Genomic DNA, 23,874 nt, shown 5'->3' on the forward strand with positions numbered 1-23,874 from the left:
TAAAATGTTTTACAAGTTTCAAATTGCAAGATAAATGTCATTAATTATTACAGTTTGCTTTTACAGATGGTCATGATGTTTTCCCAATATTACTTTGGCCTGCTGGTGGGTTTGGAACTTAGAAAAAGGAAATTAGCCTCTGAAAGGTGAGCCATACAAACCTGAACCTATTAAATATGTCAAATGTAATAGAGTAGCAAATATCAAACAATTTTCTTGACCTTTCTTGACTTTAGCCATCTTCATTTCTATAACAGAACTTTTCTTATACTACTATTATGTAAATATTTCCAAAATAAGACAAATAAGAGTTGAAAGACTAAAAGTAATTTAGTTTCTTTAAAAATCCCAAAATAACAAATTCTGATTTCTAACAGTCATTTTTTAGAAAGCCAACTGATTATCTTAAAAAAACAGAAAGTAAAAGAGTAGAATAACACTTATCTCACACTTACAGTGCTCTAAAGATCTCAATGGAGCACTTTTAAGCTACTAAAATTTAAAACTGCACTAAGACTTTTGGAACACCCTGTGTATGTATATATATATATATATATATAATTCTGATTTCTAACTGTTATCACAGTTAGAGACACATAACTGCCATTAAAAGAATACAATCAGAGGAAAGCAAACATTCCCATTTTTGGTCATTAGTAACTACACACTAGTGATAACATCAAAACCACAATGTAAGGGGGAAAAAATCTACTAGAGTCAATTCTTAATTATCCATATGAAAGGAAGAACAGAGGCTGGAAGAACAGTTAGCACCTCTTAGGAACTATGACAAAAATCCAGGTAGATGTCAGTGAAGGGTGGTGTCTATCAGAACAGAGAATAGGAGAAGGTTGTAAGAGATAACATGATGCACAGGTAATATCAAAAGGACTTGGTAGATGATTGTATATGGTAAATGAGGGAGTGGAAAGTATTAAATAAATACCTAAGTTTCAAAGATGTGAATGGTAGTACCAGTAACTGAAACGATGACATTAAAAAGGATATATTTAGGGGGAAAGAAAATAAATCTGGTTTTGGTCATGTTGAGTTTGAAGTGCAGTACCTTGCAGATACAATAGTTCAAGATGAACACATGGTGCTTATGAGAGAAGTAGGAGTCTTGAGAATCTTGGGAGTCATGTTTGTAGAGATGAAGACTGAAGCTGTAGGACTGACTAGGTATGCCTGAAAAGCACAGGGGAAAAAGGAGAAGTAGGGACAAGGATGGAATCTTTAGGAATATATACTTCAGAAAGTTAAGAAGGGGGGCAGCTAGGTGGCGCAATGGATAAAGCCCTGGCACTGGATTCAGGAGGTCCTGAGTTCAAATCCAGCCTCAGACACTTGACACTAGCTGTGTGACCCTGGGCAAGTCACTTAATCCTCATTGCCCCACAAAAAAAAAAAAAGGAAAGTTAAGAAGGGGATAAGAAGCTAGCAAAGAAGAAAGAAAACGTTAGAGAAATAGAAAGAGAATCAGGAGAATCAAAGCTCTTCCAAGCCATATAAGGGGGGAGTACCCAGAAGTAGGGTATACACAGTGTCAAATGTTGTAAGAGATCAAGGAGGATGGGATCTGGAAAAGGCTTTGGCATTTAGAGCCAAAACAATCTTTAAGAGAACAGTTTCATTAAAGTGGCAAGAACAAATGTCAGCTTCCAAGGGTTGCTTAAAGGGAGTAGTGAGCAAGTGTTAGTAGCAGACAACTTCAAGGCATGGCATTTGCAAGGAAAGGAGAAAGGGAAGACAGTGGCTCTATGAGGCTGACTGACCAAGAAAAGGCCACTGGGATTGGGACATGTGACCATGTTTGTAAGCATAAAGAAAAGAGTCAATAGGGAGGGAGATAATAAATTTCATAAGAAAGAAGTGGATGATTACTGAAGTCCAGGAGGAGGCAGAAGGAGAAGGAATCAAAGGCACACTCAGTAGACAGATCTGTCTTAACAATGAGTAGTGACACTACTTCTCTAGAGGAAAGAGAGTACTATGAAACAGAAATTGCAATAAGCACAACAGGAGAGTAGAAGGAATTTCTTTTTATTGGATGACCTCAACATTCACAGTGACATAAGGCGGGGCAGCTAGGTGGTGCAGTGGATACAAGGGAATGCAGTAAAAAATACTGGCGTCACAAACTGGATGAACAGAACATATATTTAACAGTTGAGCTTCCTTCACAGTCAATCCACACTAGAACTTACTCTTGTCAAATCCATGCCCAGTTTAAGCTGTGACAGTAGATGTAGGATAACACTGCGTTGTTCTTCCACAGCTCCCAGGTCATCTTCCTTATCATCACAAGTATCTTCCACCTCATCGTCTGCATTTATTTCCTCAGGTTCCTGGATAGAAAAAAAAAATGGATCAGGTATTTAGGAGTACTCATTAGCATAGCTAAAAAACAAAAAAGAAAGGAGAAGAAGAAGAAGAGACACTAACATGAGTTCGGGGCCTAAATTAAATTACAGTGAGCCTGAAATCAATTAGGAAACAGGTAAGAATTCAAATTAAAGTATAAAATATACCCCTCAGCACAGGTATGACAGTAATTGAGAAAAGTATTTTACCCAAATGGGATCTGAGTCGGCAAATTTTAAAGGTTAAAAAAAAAATTTTGAGTGAGCTCTATTCAGCACTATGTTCATGCCCCAAACTTAAGGTGAGACCCTTGAAGGAAATTTCAACGTTAAAAGGCCTATCACAAATGAGGTAACATTAAGAAGTACAAATCCAGTTCACCTGTAGGAAACTGAGGCAATAGGAACCACTGTGGGAACACATCTGATAAAAGACCTACTACAAATTATCCATTTACTTAGAATGAAATGAGTAGAAAAGGTAAAGTAGTCCTCATCTTTTTCAGTTAGATGTTACGACTTTTTCTACATCTAGTAGAAAACTTTGTAATAGCCAGGAAAAATTTTAATATCTCCTAGGAGATTTAGTGGTGAGAGTTCTATTTTATTAGTGCAATACTGAGAAAGGAACATTTTACCATAGAGTGTAAGGTTTTTTCTCATTGATTTGAGAAATAATGAGAGTATCCAATATGAAGATTCTCCATCAATAAAGCAGGGAAACATTCTTGTCAAGGACAGAATGGTACAGTGAGAAACATCTTGAAAATGTCCAACCAGGGCTACTGAAATGACATTTTGCAAAGTATGCACAAGGAAAACGTGTTCTACAATCATCATATTATTGATAGAAATGGTTTTGAAAAAAAGAGAAACAAATATTGAGGTAACTGAAGTTACCACTGCTCGATCCTTGCCTTTCTTTCACTAAGCGACTTTAATGTTTAACACTGTTAGCAAGAAGCTTTTCCTAGTAGCCAATTTAAACCAGTTTTGTGATAGCTTAGATGACTTCTTTCTGTGTTCCCCTCAGGAAACAAGGAATTTTAGCTCCACAGAGATATTAAACATAATAACTAGATATTTGTGAAACAATAACAAGAAAACGCCAAACTGCCAGATCTTAATGAAGAGCCTTCTCTAACTTTCTTATATATGGAGATAGGAATCCAAAGACTAGACTAATAGTGCAAATACATCTTTAGGTCTAAAAGTTTACTTGGTATATTTGAACTATTTCCTGTAATAATGCCATTAAAATTTAAATATAAAAGCAATATTTAAGGGAAAAGATGAACTGTTTATATAGTTAGTTGGTATACTTTGGATGGTGTTGTTTGGGGGTGTGGGGGAGAATTTACTGTGGTGGCAGAGAATATACTCCAATTCTCATAAGAAATTTCAAAGGGCAGCTGGGTGTTGAAAAGGGCATCTAGGTGTCGCAGTGGATAGAGCAGTGGTCCTGGAGTCAGAAGGACCTGAGTTCAAATCCGGCCTCAGACACTTGATACTTACTAGCTATGTGACCCCTGGGCAAGTCACTTAACCCCAACTGCCTCACCAAAAAAAAAAAAATAAATAAAAAATTCATTCTTTTCAGGATATCATAGAATTTTAAAGCTCTAAAGAGACACTAAAAACCATCTGGTATAACCCTTATTAATTATGAAGAAGCTGAAACTCAAGGAAATTAAATGAGCTAGCAATTATGAGAGCCAGGACTTAATCCAGTCTAGCATTCTTTCTATAACATAGCTAAGAATGACTTACAAGTACAATGAAATGAAGGAATATGATTCTATTATCAAGTTATGGCTTTTGAAATCCCGATGTTTATTAAGGAATTTCTCTTCTTTCCTATGTACTTTTCACATGTGTGCTCTTAAAAGATAAATTTCAGGGATAAGAAGCTAACTTTCAAAGGAGCAAGATGGTATTTGAGTTAATGAAATGTTAATTAATGGAAAAATGTTCTAAATCTCCTAAAATTTATTTAAGACCCAACAAACCTGGGATGCTTGGCAAATTTAGTGGCAAAAACTCAGGTACTCCTGACTCCAGGGCTGGTGCTCTATCCACTGCGCCACCTAGCTGCCCTCTAGTCACTCTCTTCTTAAACCCTTAACAATCAATGCAGCTGGGGCAGCTAGGTGGCGCAGTGGATAGAGCACCGGCCCTGGAGTCAGGAGTACCTGAGTTCAAATCCAACCTCAGACACTTAACACTTACTAGCTGTGTGACCCTGGGCAAGTCACTTAACCCCAATTGCCTCACAAAAACAAAAAACAAAACAAAACAAAACAATCAATGCAGCTTCTGGTGTCATCATTACTTCAAAACTGCTCTCTCCAAAGTTACCACTGTCAAATCCAGTGGTTTTTGGTTTTGTTTTTTCTGGGCAATGAGGGTTAAGTGACTTGCTCAAGGTTCCACAGCTAGTAAGCGTCAAGTGTCTGAGACCAGATTTGAACTTAGGTCCTCCTGAATCCAGGGCCAGTGCTTTATCCACTGTGCCACCTAGCTGCCCCCTCCAATGGCTTTTCTAAAACCTCATCCTTCTGGACCTCTCTGCAGACTCTGACACTCATCCTTTTCTCTTGAGGTTTTCAGGACACCACTTTCTCCTGGTTCTTCTCCTACCTAGCAGACTGCTCCTTCTCCTGGATCTTTATCCTGAATCTTATAGTGACAGAGTTATGTGCTCTAACTAAAGGTGTCCCACAGGGCTCTGTCCTGGACCCTCTTTTCTTCTCCCTCTATACTATTTCACTTGGTGCTCTCATCAGCTCACATGGATTAAATCATCATCTCTATGCTAATGATTCTCAAATCTATCTATTGCAGCCCAATCTCTCTCCTGACCTCCAGTCTCATATTTCCAACTGCCTTTCAGACATCTTAAACTCAACATATCCAAAATTGAACTCATTATCTTTCCTCCAAAGTTCCCCCACACACTACCTTTCCTATTAATTTTTGAGAGCATCACCATCCTCACAGTTCTCCAGGTTCGCAGCCTAAGTGTTGTCTTTTGATTCCTAAGTATTTCTCATTGACCCCATATCTAATTTGTTGCCAAAACCTGTTGATTTCACCAAATATGTCTCTTCTCTCCTCTGATATTACCACGACCCCGATGTAGGCCCTCATTACCTCACTCTTGGACAACTGCAACTTCCTGCTGGTGGGTCTTCCTGCCTCAAGTCCCTCCCCTTGCCATTCCATCCTCCATTCAGGCACCAAAATGCTTTTCCTAAAGTGCAGGGCCAACCATGACACCATCTACCCCCAAACTCCAGTGAATCGCTATCAGTTTCAGAATCAAAAAGAAAATTCTGTTTAATGTTCAAAGCCTTCTAAGACACTTCATTTCTCAGCTCCTGTGCAATTTCTCTAATGGATTGCTTCATTCTTTCTGTGTGTGTGTGTGTATACATACATACATACATACCTACACACACACACACACACACACACACACAATGTTGTTTCTCCCTGTTAGACTATGAGCTACTTGTATGAAGGGATTGCTTCATTCTTTGTACTTATATTCCCAGTACCTTTTACAATGCTTTGTACACAAATGGTGCTTAATAAATGCCTGACTTATGAGGAGGCTGGACTAAAGGATTGAAGATTTCTTTCCAGTTATAAAACTGTATGATTCTATAAATAGTACCTGGGACTTCTCAGTGCTCCATGTTCCTTTTTTTGTTGTTGTTGTTTTGGTTTTTTTTTGGTGAGGCAATTGGGGTTAAGTGACTTGCCCAAGGTCATACAGCTAGTTAAGTGTCAAGTATCTGAGGCCGGATTTGAACTCTGGTCCTCCTGAATCCAGGGTCAGTGCTCTATCCTCCATGTTCCTTTTAATACCTTTATTTCTAGCCTGATCCCCTACCACACTGCTTCTTTCATCTTCATTTTCCCACCTAACACTCTAGGGACAAGCCTCTTTTGTTTCCTAGATATGAGCCTTCACACCTATTCTTATCCACTCTATCACTAGTTTTCTCCATGCTTCCTCATTTCTAGTCTATTCTCTTGTGCCTGTGGAATCCCTGTTATGCTGTGAGGAAAATTTCCCTTGATCTTGAGCTTATTTGGCACTTTCCCCCCATTTCTTTGTCTTGACAAAAACCTGGTCCCCCTCTGAAGACATGATTTCCATGGTTACCTTCTCTACTGAGGATTTATTCTTCCCACTGAACTCAGTTTAATGCAAGTGTAAAGTTGCTATCTGTAAGGGGGCTAAAATTCTAGCTAAACTGTCTAAAAATCTAATGAGTGGTCGCCATAAATTATAAGATTTAGCAAGAGTTTACACTTATAAGTATTTATTAAAGAGCATAAGAATTTGGTGAGGAAAGAGAAAGAGGCCAAGATGCTTTCATCTATCTGTCTAAGGGAGCCAGCAACTCAGCTCCACTCCACACGAGGTCCCGGTGAAAGAGTGACCTCCTTGCTCCTTCCTCCTCCCAGAAACCTTTCATGAAACAGCAAACAGGGCTGTCCACACACACACAGCTCCAAGCTAACTGGCTGATAACTTTGATCAACTTCACTTCCTGACTCCAAGGCCACATGGCTATGTCCTCAGGCTAGAGCTCACAAAATGTTCCTCCCAGCAGGGGGCATTATTCCAACTCTCACACAAGAGAAAGTACCATTGGCCTTTTCAATGCTCCCAAGTTCCATGAACAAAAGCTCCCAAGTTCCTCTCTTGCTTTGATTATTCATACCATTTGCTTTATAATGCTCTCTCCAAAGCATCACCACTGACATTGGGGGGGGGGCGGTTGTGAGGCAACTGGGGTTAAGTGACTTGCCCAGGGTCACACAGCTAGTAAGTGTCAAGTGCCTGAGGCTGGATTTGAACTCAGGTTCTCCTGAATCCAGGGCCGGTGCTCTATCCACTGCGCCACCTAGCTGCCCCACCATTGACATTTACTGCTAATTTTCCTGCCTTGGACTCATTTCTACTTACTTAGAATCAAAGAATGTTACAGCTAGAAACAAAGTTGTCCCCTGTGGAGGCTTTAATTTTCACTCACACACATAAGACACTGAAGCTTTCTGAACAGGACATAGCCTTCCTGTGCCTCAGGAAGACTGTTTTAGGAGCTATGGAAAGAAGAGAAGCTAAAAAAAGGGGGAGACTAATGAGGAAGCTATTACAATAGTCAAGTGAAAAGTGACTGGAACCCATATTTATTTTCAAGGCTAACAGTTTTTTGCCTGATTGTTCTTGTTAAGACTATATCTATTTGGGAGGTTATACACACACACATATACATATATACGTATATAAGTTAGTATTATAGTGTTAATATATGACACGTGGCAAATGACTGTTATAGACAATAAATTATATGAGGGTTGAGGAGAGACAGATTACTATTATTTAAGTTAGAAAATTTCTTAGATAAGGTAAGATTTATTGGGGCTTTAAAGGGGAACCTTTGGATAATCAGAAGGAAAGGACGTATTTCACAGAGGGAAAAATCTCATGAACAAGTCAGAGAGGCAAGGAAGAGACATGGTAGGACCTGAGGGAACAAAAGATCAATATAACTGGAGCAGCGGGTTCATAAAGGACAATAAAATGTCCTTTAGTGGTAGATGCCATTGATGATTCCATAGGATTTAGAACTAGAAGAATCCTTCATTTTTACAAATAAGAAAATTGGGGGAAAGAGAGGTTAAGCGACTTGCCCAAGACCATAGAAGTAAGAAAGTAACAGAGACAGGAAAAGAATGTAGGCCTCATTCCAGATGAAGAACTCATTTCAATATACCATGGTAGAGGTAGATAGTTTATAAACAGCTTTGAATGCCAGACCAAGTACTTTAAATGTGCACTAAAAGCAGTGAAGAACCACTAAGGGTGTATAAATAAGGATAATCTGAAAATGAGTTGTTCTAGTTTTAGTCTGGCCCTGGTGCATAGGATTGGGAAAGGATGGAAAACTAAGGCAGGGAGTCCACTTGGACACTGCTGTAATAGTGCAGGGAGATGATGAAGGCCTAGAGGAATGGCAATGGTAATGAAAAAGGTGCATATTTAAAAGATATTACAAAGGAAGAATTATATGTTACTTGGTAACATATTAGCAGGATATAGAGAGAAAAAGAAAAAAGGGAAGAATGAAGGGTAACTTCAACAGATAATACAATATGGAAGAAATAGTACTGCATCTGAATATTTTCTGGGTAACCCTGAACATGTTCTTTTTTCTATCCCTGCTACCAGTTTACAGAATGATGTTGGAAAAAACCTACAATTCCGTAAAACTATAAATAAGTCCAGATTAGTGTGAAAAATGAATTTTTTTTTTTTTGCAGGGCAATGGGGGTTAAGTGACTTGCCCAGGGTCACACAGCTAGTCAACTTGTCAAGTGTCTGAGGCCAGATTTGAACTCAGGTACTCCAGAATCCAGGGCCGGTGCTTTATCCACTGAGCCACCTAGCCGCCCCCTGAAAAATGAATTTTCTAACACGGTCACACTACTAAACTTCACTTGTATTACCACTCACCTGGACCCAATTACTATATTTTACAGAATTATAACTCTGCATAGTTCAAATTCAAATACATGCCCGACCACTTCAGGAGATCCATTATTCACTATAATCAAACTCTAGTGGTATCCTATGACAAACTCATGGTATACAATATCAATCTAGTCTTCTCCATTACTCAGAAATCTTATTTATCATACTGATTCTCTAACACACTTCCCCTAGCTGCTTTCCCAGACTTCTTCCTTCCCCACAAAGCTCCCAACACCCCAAACTCTTACAATTTCCCCTCCCTCTCTCTCAATAGATAAGCTTCCTCCTAATTAAGTGAAATGATAGAGGCTATCTGGCATGAATTCTCTCATCTTCCTTTATCTCTATAATTCAGTTTTTCTATTGTTACAATTGCCCTTTCATTCTTTCTTCTAATCAAAGAGAAAAGGTAATATTTGTCTTTTTCTTCTAAGGGTAACCCCTCTACTACTTGAGTCCTACATAATATTCCTTTAGGTCCTTCCTTCTCTGATAGCATCCTCTCTTCAGCATCTTCAATCTTTTCTTTAACACCAGCTCCTTCCCTTCTGTCTTCAAGTATGCATAGTTGTACTACATTTTAGGGGACCACACTTGACCCAAGTGCCCTATCCAGCTACTTATTTCTCTTATATTTTGCGGCCATACAGTTTATGTGTACAGCTCAGAGCTGTTGCCTCAACTTTCTTGTCACATATTCCCTGCTTAATGTTTTACAGTTTGGATTTTTTGTATCCATTTACTAACTGCTTTCATGAAAGTCTCTAAAACTAGACTTTTGGATAAATCTGTCTTTTCTTAGTCCTCATAACTTTGAAATTTCTATTGTGTAAAATAATGATGAGAAGCCTAGGATAATTCCAGGGGACAAAACATGAGGGAAAAAGTCCTGGATTTGAATACTTGTTCCACCTACTTAAGTACAAAATGATAGGGCTAGCATATATTTCCTGAAAATTTTCCCTGCTAAATTTTCACAAACACTACCCTATTCCAGGTATCATACAAGTTCTATCTCCTTTCCTGCACAGTCTTTCTCATCCCACTCCAATTTTGCTAAATCGCAACCCTCAAGCCTCTGTCTTTGAGTTGGCCTCCATAAACTCATTTCCCCATGACAAGCTTTAGTAACCACCCTGGTGTTTGGCCTTGGCCAAGCCGTTTGGCTTTCTTGGGCTTCCCTGTGTCTAATTTAAAGGTTTTGGACCAAAGGATCTCTAAGATTTCTTCCAGCTATAAAAACGTGTGATTGTTTGACTCTCAAACTTATCACACCAATCTTGATCTCTCAGTTTAGTTCTAGTCCCACATCTCCAACTGCTCACTGAACATTTCCACTTCATTGTCTAAAATGCCACACCCCATTCAACATATCTAGACCGATCTTTCCTTAGAAGGGAAATGTCTAAACTTATCTACTTTTACTGATGCTATCAAGATTAATTATCTTCGATGCATTTTTTTCTTTTATTCTCTATAACCCAATTACTAAGACCTATAAATTCTGCCTTCAAAATTTCTTTCATCCCATCCTTTTCATTTGGAGACAGCTTGGTGGTGCAGTGGACAGACTACCCTTGAAAACTTCCTAACTAGTTTTGTAACCCAGGGTAAGTCACTTAATCTCTGTCTGCCTCAATTGCCTCAGACATAAAATGAAAATAATTACCTCCCAAACATAAAGTCTTTTTTTTCTCCCTGATTGCTTCTTAGAACATACCATGCTTTTCCCTGCCTTCCCTTCCTTGTCTATGCAGTTTCTTCTTGCAATGCTCACCAATTCCTCGCCACAAAGCTAAATCTTGGCACTCTTTCAAGACTACCCTTAAATTCTTTTTCTTCTATTTCCTAACTCCACATGAATGATTTTAAACCTCTCTACAACCCAATAGCACATGATCTATATAATACAATGTAATACAACACTCCAAGGTAAGTACTACAGGCACTATTATCTCTCTTTTATCAGTATCAAAACTGACACTAAACAAGATCACACACCCAGGAAGGGAGGGTTGGAATCCAGGTCTTCTTGATCCCAAGTAGAGCAATCACTCCACTATGCCACAATGCCTCTGCATCAGCAGTTTCAAATTGTTTCAAGTGTTTCGTTGTCTTTAGCCAATAATTGGGACTATTTCTTTAGCTTGCTCTATATTCGTCATAGACCTGAGAACATGAGCTAGTGTAAGCAGGCATTCAAAAAATATTTGCTAGAGGAAGTTGTAGTTAAAAACTTGGAGGTTGAGAACATGAACTATTCTAACCAATAGAAAGAAAAATATTTTGAAGAATTTGTTTTAAACATGACTTAAAAAGGAAAAAGACTAGTTGGTTAATAATCTTATTCAGCAAAAGACTTAAAATTAGCATGGTAAGGGGACAGGAAGAATGAAATTCTGTGTTGCTAGTTGTAATACTTTCTTATGTGGAAAGCGCATAGAAAAAAGAAAAAAGTATCAAACTTCTTAGAAGATATAATATTTTAATTTTTTAAAGTTTTTACAAAATAAAAAGGAGAAAAGGTATGTGTTTTCAAAAAACATTAGAAAAATGGTGTGCTCAATATAACAAAACAGACTTTTTTCAACACTAATGTAATGTGAAAAGTAACTCAACTTACCTTAGTAAGCTAATTTATTAATGTTTCTAAATTATTTAACTAAAAGAAATACTTTTATGCTTTAGTACTTCTCAATACTTTTAAGGTTCATACTCTTTATCCATAAAATCCACATATTTATATTATCTTACCCTTGTTAAGAGTCCAGATTCTGAAATGGATGGTTCCTCTTGGACTGTCACTGGCTTATTCTGCTCAGATGAAAAGGTCTGATCACCTCCATTCTTATAGTGGTTTGGCAAAGGTAGTTTTGGTTCCAACCATTCGATTGTCGTCCCTGAAGAAGTAAGAGATAACTTTCGCTGTAACTTGCTCATAATCTGAAAGGTTTGGTTGAGTTGGCTTTTGCTTTGTTTGGAACCTGCAAAACTAGAAGCAGTTAAAGCTGTTCAGAGGTTCTGTAAGAGAGTCACTTTCAAACTCATTAGCATGCATTCCATGACTGGACAATTATACACAGGAAGCTTGCAATTTGAAATCTGACACTGGACTGAGGTCCCAACCCTGAGAAAAGAAGCTCATTTTTTGGTCAAAATTGGGGATCAAAAAGTATTTTGTTACCTTAATAGTCCCTATATGAATTTCTGGCCAAAAACACACATTTGAAAGGCGGCACATTAGTGAGAGTGGTGTTTTCTAACTATCAAATTTAAAGAGGATTCAAACCTACGACCTAGGTCTTGGAATTTTTTACTGAGAAAAACTGCCTCTGAATCTAAAGAATGAAAAACAAACTAAAAAGTGGCATTTACAACATGTGAACATGTTTATTAATTTATATTCATGCTCATACCTTAGGGTAGGCATTGCTATTCCCATTACCTAGTTAATCAATCAAGCATTATTCAATATTTTCTATGCATCTAGAAAAGTAAAGCACCATAACAGATACTATCCTTTTCTTTTTATTCATTCATTCATTTAAAGTTTTGGATTCCGACTTTGATACCTCTTTCATTCCCTCCCTCCCTACCATCCCTCCTCCCCAAGGTTGCAAGCAATCAGTTTAGGTTATACACGTGCAATTATGTAAAATATGACCATATTAGTTATTTTCCATAAAAAGACTCAAGTTAAAAAAAGAGAAAGTACAAAATAGCATGCTTCAGTCTATGTTCAATCAATATCAGTTCTTTCTCTGGAAGTAGATAGTATGCTTCATCATTTGTCCTTTGGGATTGTCTTGGACATCCTTTTCTTTTTAGAAAATTCTATCCTTTCTTTTCTGCTATGGAAAATGGTGGTTCTATGTGCCTTTAAGCTGAATAAATAATAGCTGGATTACCAAAAGATAGCGGTCACATTTGGAGACCTGTCATCCTCTCAGCTAATGACTCAAATGTCTTCTGTTACCTTCAACTAGTTTAACAAAGCAGATTCAATGTCTAATCAATAATGGAAAATGTTCCACTTGATTTCAGAGGCAGATCTAGGTTCCAATGAAGCTGGGTCATACAGTGCTTTGACAAAACATTCAGGCTGCTGCAGTTGAACAGCAAAAAGTAAGGGAATTACTCACACTGTAACACTGCCCATGTATTACAATACAAGTGTAAAATCCATAGTGCCCCCTGGAACATTCTGCCAATCAACTTAGTGGCATATTTTTTACTATCTCACTTAAGCACATGAGTAGGGGTCCTACCTGGGGAACACAACTTACCCATCCTATTTCAAGAACCATAATAAGAAGGGCAGCTAGGTGGTGCAGTGGATAAAGCACCGGCCCTGGATTCAGGAGGACCTGAGTTCAAATCTGACCTCAAATACTTGACACTTACTAGCATTGTGACCCTGGGCAAGTCACTTGCCCCATTGCCACACACACACAAAAAAAAGAAAGAAAGAAAAGAATCATGGTAAGAGAACAACAAAACACTTCAACCTTTAATTTTGTTAAATAAAATCAAGAATCCCCTACTTTTATGATTTTTTTTTTTTAGGGAAGAAAAATCACATACCCTTTAACATCATGAACAAAACTTCTGATGAAGAGCTTTGATAAAGGGGCTGGTACTGTCTACTCTTTAGGAAGAAATTATTTAACTTTCATAATTGTCAAAATTGTTCATGAGACCAGTTTCTGGATCTCAACAATTCAAGTTAGTAAGTGAAGACCATTTATTACTAGATTTTTATGGCACTGAAAGGAGAAAGTCCTTTTTGGGGGGTGCAGGGGATAGGTGAAAAATTTGTGATTTCACTGATGTAGGGAACTCCTGGTGAGAAATCTACCAATGCAGATTAACACCTGTTGTTTCACTTGTGCTACTAGATGTCTGTTGGATCACTGAGAAGTTAAATGACTTGTCCTGGGGAACATGGTCAGTATGTGTCAGAATTTAAGACTTTAATACAAGTCTTCCTGATTAAGTCTGGCCCATTAGCTAATCAGCCTTGCTGCCTTTTTAAAAGATTAAACAAGGGAAGAGAAAGCATTTATATAACAACTACTATGTCCCAGAAACTGTGCTAAGCATTTACAGATATTATGTCATTTACTTATATGAACTTGAATTAAATATACATTCTTTCATCTTCAAATTTTTCATCAAAGAGAATTAATCTTTTATCTATTTCATGACTATATTTTTCTTTGCAGGTGACTTAAGAATAAATTTCTACAGATTCAACTCTGAAACCATCGTGATTACTTTAATGAGAGAAATTCTAGTAGCAATTCATTAAATTCCCATAAATCTGTTTGGCATTTAAAGCTCTCTATAACCTGGCCTCTTCCTACCTTTCCAGCATCTTTATACTACTCCCCTCCACAAGCTCTACAAACCAATTACACCAGTCAATTGTCTGTTGCTCACCCAGAATGCCCCATCTCCTGTTGCTATGTATCTGCACTGGCTGGCTTCCAAGTTAAGGGTTCTCACTTTCTTTGCTTCTAACACGCTGATTCCCTGGCTTCCTTTGAGACATCTCAAAACCCACCTTCTTATATGGATGCTGGTACCATCCTCTCTTAGACTGCCCACAATATACTCTGTTTGTTTGTTTTTTGCAGGGCAATGAGGGTTAAGTGACTTTCCCAGGGTCACACAGCTAGAAAGTGTCAAGTGCCTGAGGCCAAATTTGAACTCAGGTCCTCCTGACTCCAGGGCCGGTGCTTTATCCACTGTGCCACCTAGCTGCCCCTGATTTATAAATCTGTGCTCCAAAACTGATGATGTTGGAGGAGAATGTTCCTTAGAATATAAGCAAGTGGAAGGCAGACCATTTTGTCTTTTGTCTATCAAACACTAAAGCTGTTTGGTAAACTAAGTTTTTAACTTTAAGAACATTATTATTAATTTTTTTAACTATTCCTTTTTAATCTATGTGTAAACATCAAAAAAGGGTACATTTCTATGGGAACACAAAAAGTATTGTATATAAAAGCATAAATCTCCATTTTGTACTTTTTGCTTTTAAAAAAGTATATAATAAATTCCCTATATTACTTTCACAAATATTCTTGTCTGTCTTTTAAATTTACTTCTGTTCTCATCTGTGCAAATAAAATAATAAAATAAAATGTTTCAGCAGTCTCTGGGGGGAAAGAAGGGGGAGAATCAGTATTGCTAACCATCTTTCCCTGTCCCATTAAAAACTGAGAAAACAAATAAGGAAAGTAAAACAAAACAAATCCACACAGTAGACGTGTCCAAAAATGCATGTCTCTAAATGTACCTCAGGTCTACCACCTCTCTATCAGGAGTCAGGTAAATGTTTGATTAAAGGTCCTCTGGAGGCATGGTTGGTCATTACACTGATCAGAGTTCTGCTCTTTCAAAGTTATTTTTCTTTATAATGTTAGTGTCTTTCTTGTCCTAGTTCTGCCTTTCTCATTCTGTATTATTTCATACTATGTAAGATTATCTGAAATCATCCTTCATTTCTTATGACACAATAAGATTCTGCTGCATTCATATACTGCAATTTGTTCAGCCATTTCCAGTTGATAGGTACTCCCTCTTGTAATGTGGATCTATGCTCTTCTTTTTTTTTTTTTTATTTTTAAAGTGAGGCATTTGGGGTTAAGTGACTTGCCCAGGGTCACACAGCTAGTAAATGTTAAGTGTCTGAGGCCGGATTTGAACTCAGGTACTCCTGACTCCAGGGCCAGTGCTCTATCCACTGTGCCACCTAGCTGCCTCTATGCTCTTCTTTTTTAATTCCCCTTTAGATTCAGCAACTTTTGTTTTGCTTTCCAGTGTTTCCTCCCCAATATTTGCTTCCCTCTTTTAACCTCTGTTTCATCTCCCATTTCTCCTTGCTTCTCTATTGAGTTGGATGTATTTATCTACACCAAACTTGTGTATGAGTGTGTAAGTGCGGGGGCAGCTAGGTGGCACAGTGGATAGAGTACCGACCCTGGAGTCAGGAGTACCTGAGTTCAAATCCGGCCTCAGACACTTAACACTTACTAGCTGTGTGACCCTGGGCAAGTCACTTAATCCCAATTGCCTCACTTAAAAAAAAAATAGTGATTTAGAGTGTGTAAGTACAAGGGTATAGTGTTCATTCCAGATAAAAAATATTTTTGAGTCACTGATAAAGGCCCAATTTTTCACTTTTAATTCTTCTTGCTCTTGGTCAGGGAGAAGAATTTTTGAATACTAGTACAGAATTTTAAAATATGCAAAGATATTAATAACATAAATAACCTGCAAAATTAAGTATTAAACAAACACAGGGGAATCCAGAACCATGATTTCATTGGTGTGGGGAACTTCTGATGTGGAAGCCCCTTCAACCAATTCAGGAGGATTAAGAATCTGCTAGTGATAGTCTTCAAGGTCTAGGTCACTGAGAATTTCAACTGACTTGCCAATGGTGACACTATTAGTATTTGTAGGACTTGAACCCAACTCTTCCTACTTCCAAGGCTGGCCTTCTATCCACTGAGCCATAGTGATTCTCCTTCTCCCTCTATATGTATATATACAAACACATACACCAAATGGAGACTAGAACAAGGGCAGGGAGATGCCTTAAGTACAGTACAAAAAGTCTATGCAATGATATGACAGATCCATCTTATAACCTTAACTGATCATAGGACTTAAAAAGCTAGAAGAGACCTTGGAGCTCATGAATGAGTGTAATTCATGAATAAAAATTAACCTGGGAACTAAATAATGGTTTTTATTAGCAAAACTTCTAGAAAAAGAACTGCAGTTAGGTTGTTAGTCAAAGTTTAACTTTAAATACCTTTAACGTAGACATCTACTTTTAATCCATACCTTACCTGAAGGCAAAGATCCTTTTTGATGTGATGCATGTTGTAGCTGGAGAATGTGAAAGCAGTCATTCAAACAATTCATAGTTGCCATGGAAGTTGCTTTGAGCATTAAGAGATCTTGATCCAAGGGGGTAAGATGGCCAGAAGCAGGAAGGCATTCAATGCGTCTAATTAAATCTCTTTGGTGTCCTTCTGCATGAGACATCATCTATAGAATGCAACAGAGCTGCTGGTCACCACTTAAAGATTTTTTAAAAACAGAATATATGAAATAGCAATATCACTTTAAAGATCGTATCTTGCTGTTCACCATATTCTAAAGCTTATAGACCTACAAGTCATAAATCTTCAGATTACAAGTTTAGTTTAGCCATATAAAGTGACTTTTAAAAGTAACCTTTCACCACAGCATGCTGCTTAACCTCACACATAAAAGCAAACGACAAACACTGAAATACATAAACATATGTAACCATCAACTATAAAATATACAGAAATTAGAAGGAGGTCTGTCTAGAGTGACCAGGGTCAAACAGTATTAATCTGGTGGTAGCATGGGAATCAAGAAGTACACCAGGAGAAATGAAGCCTCTCTGAGGACCTTTGTATTTGGACTGGAGTCAAGGTGTATGGAGAGCCACAGAATAGTCACAGGGGGAACTCAGTTCATAGGCCTCAAATGTTACAGGAACAAGTAAATTATGCTGTCTAGAAAAAGACATTATTAATAACCTTTGATTGCTATCTAAATTAGAAAGGGATGCTCCATATTTTCAAAATCTATGGATAAACAAAGCCCAATTATATTTACTCCCAGAAAGGGCAGCAGGGAAATAGCTTTCTCAGAATCCTTGAAATGTGATACTGAGATGAAGTTGGCAGTTCCTTTCACCATAATTCTGGCGAAGTTTCCCATTTCCTCATCCTTGGCACTGACTTATGATGATCTGTGATAGATTTTTTAAAATCTTACAATGAATGCTAAACAAGAAAAAGGAAACTAGGCTGAATGCCTTGAAGAATGGGAGTAGAGTCCTATGTTATATAAAGTCTTATTTCTGTTGCTACTCCTGGTCCAGCAGAAACAGCCCTGCACCAGGAGTTGGAAAACTTTGAGATCTATTCCAGCTGTAGTTTAGTCATTCAGTCATGTTCAACTCTTCATCACCTCGTGGACCATGCACTAAAGGCCCTTTCATCCTCCACTATTGCCCGAAATCTGTCCAAGCTCATGTTCATTGCTTCCATGACACTATCTCTCCATCTCTCCTCTGTAATCCCCTTCTCCTTTTGCCTTCAATCTTTCCTAGCATCAGGGTCTTTTCCACACTGATCTCTATCTCGTTTATTTAGAAATTGTTCACCTATCCATAAGTCTGATAGATAATATATTCCATTTCTTTCAAATTTTCTTGTAATATGTCTTTTTATATCTGGGTAATATATCCATTTTGACCTTATCTTGAAAAAATGGGTAAGATATGGTTCTATCCTCAATCACTGCCATACTGCTTTCTAGTTTTCCCAAGAATTTTTACCAAATAATAAATCCTTATCCCAAAACCTTAACTTTTTACATTTGTGAAATATAAAGTTACTGTATTTATGTGCTGTTGTAAATTATATGTCTACTCTGCTCCATTGATCTACCTTTCTATTTCTTAACCAGTACCAGGCAGATTTGATAAATATAGACATATAATATAGTTTAAGATCTAATACTGCTGGAAGCGCCTTCCTTTACATTTTTTTTATTAGGTCCTTTAATATTCTTGATTTTTTGTTCTACCCAATGAATTTTATTGTGTTTTTTCTAATTCAGTAAAATAATTTTTTGATAATTTAATTGGGATGGTATTGAATATAAATTGGAGGAGAGGGGTTTAGTGAGGCAATTGGGGTTAAGTGACTTGCCCAGGGTCACACAGCTAGTAAGTGTTAAGTGTCTGAGGCCGGATTTGAACTCAGGTACTCCTGACTCCAGGGCTGGTGCTCTATCCACTGCGCCATCTAGCTGCCCCGAATATAAATTAATTTAGGTAAAATTGTAATTTTTATTATATTGACTCTGCCTACCCAAGAACAACAAATATTTATCCAATTATTTAAACCTGATTTTGTTTGTATGAAAAGTTTTTTTAAAAAATAATTTTGTTCATATAGTTCCTGAGTTTGTTTGGTCAGGTATACTCTCAAGGTATTTTATACTCTCTAGAGTTATTTTAAATGGGGTATCTCTTACTACCTCTTCTTGCAGGGTTTTGTTTGTGATATATAGGAATGCTGATAATTTATGTACATTTACTTTATATTTAGTTATTCTGCTATATTATTGTTTCAACTATCTTTTTAGTTGTCTTTGGAATTTTCCAAGTATATCATCTTTTCATATGCAAAAAGAAATAATTTTATTACTTCATTACCTATTCTGATTCCTTCTATTTTTTTATTGCTCTTATTGCTCTTGCTAGAATTCCAATACAATATTGAATAATACTGGTAACATATATCCCCCCTAATTTTCATCTACCAATTTCAGTTCCATATAGAGCAACTTAAATAGTTACTCTCACATGTGGATATATCTCATTGAAACTATTCTTCATTTTTTCCCTCTGTTTCTTTTATCTTTAAAAATTATTTTATCCACCTACATAGAAAGAACTGCTAAAAAGAACACTTGTGGATTGTACATATATAACCTAGTTGCAATCTTGTGGAGGGGGGAGGAAAGGGAGGGAGGAAGAAAAATTTGGAACTCTAAATTTTATGAAAATGAAAGTTGAAAACTACCCTTACATTTAACTGGAAAAATAAAATAAATGCTTGATAAGAAAAAAGAAAAGAAAAAATTATTTTAAAAGACAATTCTTTTCAATATTGGTATTCTTTTAATTTCCCTTTTTGCACTCAATGTTTTTCAACAAATGGACTATGTCTCCTTTTCTTGGTGTTAGAGCCAACTTGCCTCTAGGGCTACTGGTCATATACTTCCATTTTTAAAAACATATTTTTCAAAGCTTTTAAAACATTTTAAAATTTTGAGTTGTGCACCTCACATTTTCTTCTGAAATTGTTTCTACCAATCTAAAGCAATGTCACTATATTCTGTTCCTTAATGATGAGTGGTTCTCAAATTTAAAGATTCTTAAATGTGTCTTTACCAACAGTGATACTGACAGATTCAGTATCAACCATCATTTGTAGTGAGTAACTTTCATTAGAGGTCTGGTTTTTATTTTTTGAAGTTTTACTTATGTCCAGTATATCACAAGAATATTATAGTACATTCACATACCACAATTTCTCTAGCACTTCCCCAAATAATGGACACCCACTTTGTTTCCTGTTTTTCTGCTGCTACAAGAAGTGTTTCTACAAATATTTTGGTTTATGTGGAGCAGGTTCAGTTTTTACTGAATTTTCCCCCTTACTTTTTCATGTACTGAAGGTATAGTGCCACTACCATGATAGTGCCCTAAGTGGTATAAGATATGAACAAAATTCATATCTTATTAAAGATTAAGGTGAAAACCAAATAGTTTTAATTCTTTACTATTGACATATCTAAAAGAGCAAATAGCAAATATTCAAGAAATTAATTATTATGGCCTAAGTTTTTAGAAGCAAAATGCACCTAGGTACAATTTTGTATATTTCTCATTAATATTTAACCATAATCAATTGGAGGCAAATCTAACTGTTTATCCACACTCATTAAAATGTTCAATTCTAACCTACTCTGAATTCTCTTATAGCTGCTCCACAATGGCAAGATCTGGTTTATTTTTGTCTTTATAATCCCAGAGCCTAGCACACAGTCTAGCACGTGGTAGTCATCAAATAAATCAAATGCTTGATTGACTGATATTCTCAAAGAGTTGGTACATATATTTGAAACCTCAGGACAAAAGAGCATCAAAACTTCTTGCATCTTCTTTTCTCTTCTTCTGGAAAAGAATTTGGAATCACACTAGAAAAATGTCACTAAACTATACAAAACCCTGTGACCCAATGATACCACTGCTATGGAGGATTAAAAAAAAAAAAGAGGGAAAGGTACGTATACAAACATATTTAGAATAGTACTTTTTATAACTGGAAAAAACTGAAAGGAGAGTATATGCCTATTTATTGAGGAATAGCTGAACATTGTGGTATATGAATGTAATGGAATATTTTTGTGTCAAGATTGTTTCATTACTTGTTTTTGCTTCCCCAGTTGTTAGTGTGGTACCTGTCATAAGGTAAGTATTTAATAAATGTTTGTTAACTGATTGACGAGGAACAATAAATAATTTAGACAAACCTGGAAGGCTTGTATGAATTGATTCAGAGCAAATTAAGTAGAACTAAGACAAGAATATATAAAATGACCAAAAGAATGTAAAGGAAAACTACACTGAAGGCTTCAGAACTCTGACCAATGACTGATTCTGACCTCAGAGGAAGGGTAATGAAGCATGTCTCTATGGAGGCTGAAAGGTATGGAACACAGGCAGGTAAAAACTAAGACTGTCAGACTGAGACAATGCATTCCTTGTTTTGCTAAGTATACTTCTTTTGGTTTTATGTGTTTTTGGAGAAGGAAGGCATTGGAAAGTGAAAGTAATTTTTAAAAAAGTCAATAAGATACTTATTTAGAAAAAAAGAAATTATTTCCTTTAGAAAGTAAATAAATATCAAACAATGTTCTTGAAAGTTCCCTTTCCAACTCCTTAACCCTTTCATTTCACAGATGAGAAAACTGAGGCAAAAAAAGGGTAAGTGACTTGGCTAGGTTCACACAGCTCCCAAGCCTTCATGCTTCTAAGTCCAATGCTCTATCCACTACAACATACTGCATCTCTCAGGCATGTTAGAGTAAGTGATTTTAGAATGGTTTAAAGTTACTCTTTCATGCTATTAAAACTACCATCTAGGTGTTGTTGGTTTTCTGTTTTGAGGTTTTTCCTTTTTGCTCTGATTCTTCTCTTATAACATGACTAATGCAGAAATATGTTTAATGTTATTGTACATATATAACCTATATCAGATTACCTGATGTCTAGGGGAGGGGGGAGGGAGAAAAATTTGAAATTGGAAATCTTATATAAACAAATGTTGAAAACTATTTCTACATGTAACTGGAAAATAATAAAATACTTTTATTTTTTAAAAAGAATGAATGAATACATCAACTAAAACATTAGTTGAAATAATAACTTCAATAAAGTTGCAGGATATAAGATAAATCCACAAAAAAAAACCCTACCATCTAGAAACCTGACATAGTAATTAACTAAAAGTATTCTTAACAAGTCTATGAACTTATTTTAAAGATAACTTGATAACATAATTCAAAATAATTTTTTTCTTTTGTAATTCTGTGTGTGATTTTATGCACTAAGAAACAAAGAAGGGGATCTAGAAACTTCACCAGACCGCCAAAGAGGTCTAAGACAGGGGAAAAAAAAAAAAAAGGTTAAGAATCTCTGAATTCAGGGGACTTTTTTTAGGCTAGTAGCCTAAAAGCTAACTACTTCTAATAGTAACCTAAATAATTCCTGAGGAATATTTTCTTCTCAGGCAAGGAAAATTGCAGTATGCAATTTGATAAACAGGAAAAAAGAAAATTCAGAAATTGGAAGGGAATATGATGGAAGACAAATGGTAGATTTTAAATAACATGTATATTATTACTACTTAGGAAGTAATTGTTTAATTTCTATTTACTGTTAAATGTTTCTATTACTATCAGGAAATAATATCTATATAGTATAGTCTTCTATGGGGGGGGGGGGTTCTTAAATAATTGAAAATCACATATAGTGATTTTCTCTGTACAGGAGTTTTCCAAGGTGATCAGCCTCTGTCATAAGATTTGCAAAACTTAAAGTACTATGTTAGCTACTACTATTCTTACTATCTTAATATTCTTACTGGGTTGGCTTAGTTGGCTCAGTGGATAGAGCACTGGCCTTGGAATTAGGAAGACTCATCTCCATGAATTCAAATCCAGCCTCAGACACTTACTATCTGTGTGAACCTGGTCAAGTCATTTAACCCTGTTTGCCTCAGTTCCTTATCTGTAAAATGAGCTGGAGAAGGAAATGAAAAACCATTCCAGTATCTTTGCCAAGAAACCCCCAAAATAGGGTCAAGAATAGTCAGCTATGACTAAAACAACTCAACAACGACACTATTCTTACTGTTACGTTTGAACAATGAAGATAAAGAAAATCTGTAAGGCTACTTCATAACTTCTAACTTTACAATGAGGACTGTCTCTGAGGAGGGAGTTGAAGAATTCTGGCATGTAACCTCCTCCTCCTCAACTTAAATGTGTCAAATGAAGAGAAAAAAATCACAAAAGGAAAGAAAGGAAATAAATCCACACAATGTAATTCTTACGAGAAAAAAAAAAGACAAACAGAAGGCAACAACATCATGATACCAGATGACTATCTGTGCCCTGAATTCCCACTTTCTTCCCTAAACAGAAACTGGACACCTGTTTAATAGAAAGCTCTTCTCTCTATATCACTTTACCAATCATTGCACAGAAGGCTCTGAGCTATATCTAACCCTGGTGCAGATGGTCAAGAATTATTCATGGTCTAGGAATTGCTAAATTCTATTTGATAGAACAAGCAGCTATAATACGTAGTTATGATAGAAGGGCTACAGCTTCAAAGAACATATATGTTTACCCAGAATATATAAAGAATGTATTTTTGCCCATAGTCTCCATGGCACTGAGGAAGTCCACACCTTTCATAGATGGTTGCCATAAGACTGGGCCCCCAATAGGGAGAATGGTGGCAGCATCAGCTAATGCTCATCAGTTCTATGTGGACAAGGTAGGCTGAAAAAGCAGGTGGCTCTTATTCATGAACAAATGGACTATCTTTCTCTGAAATTTACATGCTCCAAAATTCCTTCTGGTGCCACTGATTTCCTATGATTTCTGTAACCACACTTGACAAACCAACAAATGCTCCTGTTATGCTTCTTTTTTCTCTTTCCTGTTCTTAATGTTTGAATTTCCCTGTGAAAGACCAAAATTTGGACACTGTATATGTAATAACCTGCTTTTTTTCTTGGTACTTCTCACTGA

At 36.6% G+C, this 23,874-nt stretch overlaps 1 protein-coding gene across 3 annotated transcripts in view; it reads right to left on the minus strand.

Annotated features, from left to right (window-relative positions):
• Positions 1-23,874, minus strand: part of OSBPL11 (oxysterol binding protein like 11) — an 89,534-nt gene that overhangs the window by 21,523 nt on the left and 44,137 nt on the right. For all 3 annotated transcript variants that reach the window (XM_043997245.1, XM_043997244.1, XM_043997246.1), the window contains 3 exons: positions 16,782-16,983; positions 11,671-11,816; positions 2,208-2,348 (listed from right to left, as the gene is read on the minus strand). In XM_043997245.1, coding sequence (XP_043853180.1) covers positions 2,208-2,348; positions 11,671-11,816; positions 16,782-16,983 — 489 coding nt within the window. The remainder of the gene's footprint in view (positions 1-2,207; positions 2,349-11,670; positions 11,817-16,781; positions 16,984-23,874) is intronic.

The sequence above is a fragment of the Dromiciops gliroides genome, chromosome 3, assembly GCF_019393635.1.
Source record: "Dromiciops gliroides isolate mDroGli1 chromosome 3, mDroGli1.pri, whole genome shotgun sequence".
In the NCBI taxonomy this organism is placed as follows: domain Eukaryota; kingdom Metazoa; phylum Chordata; class Mammalia; order Microbiotheria; family Microbiotheriidae; genus Dromiciops; species Dromiciops gliroides.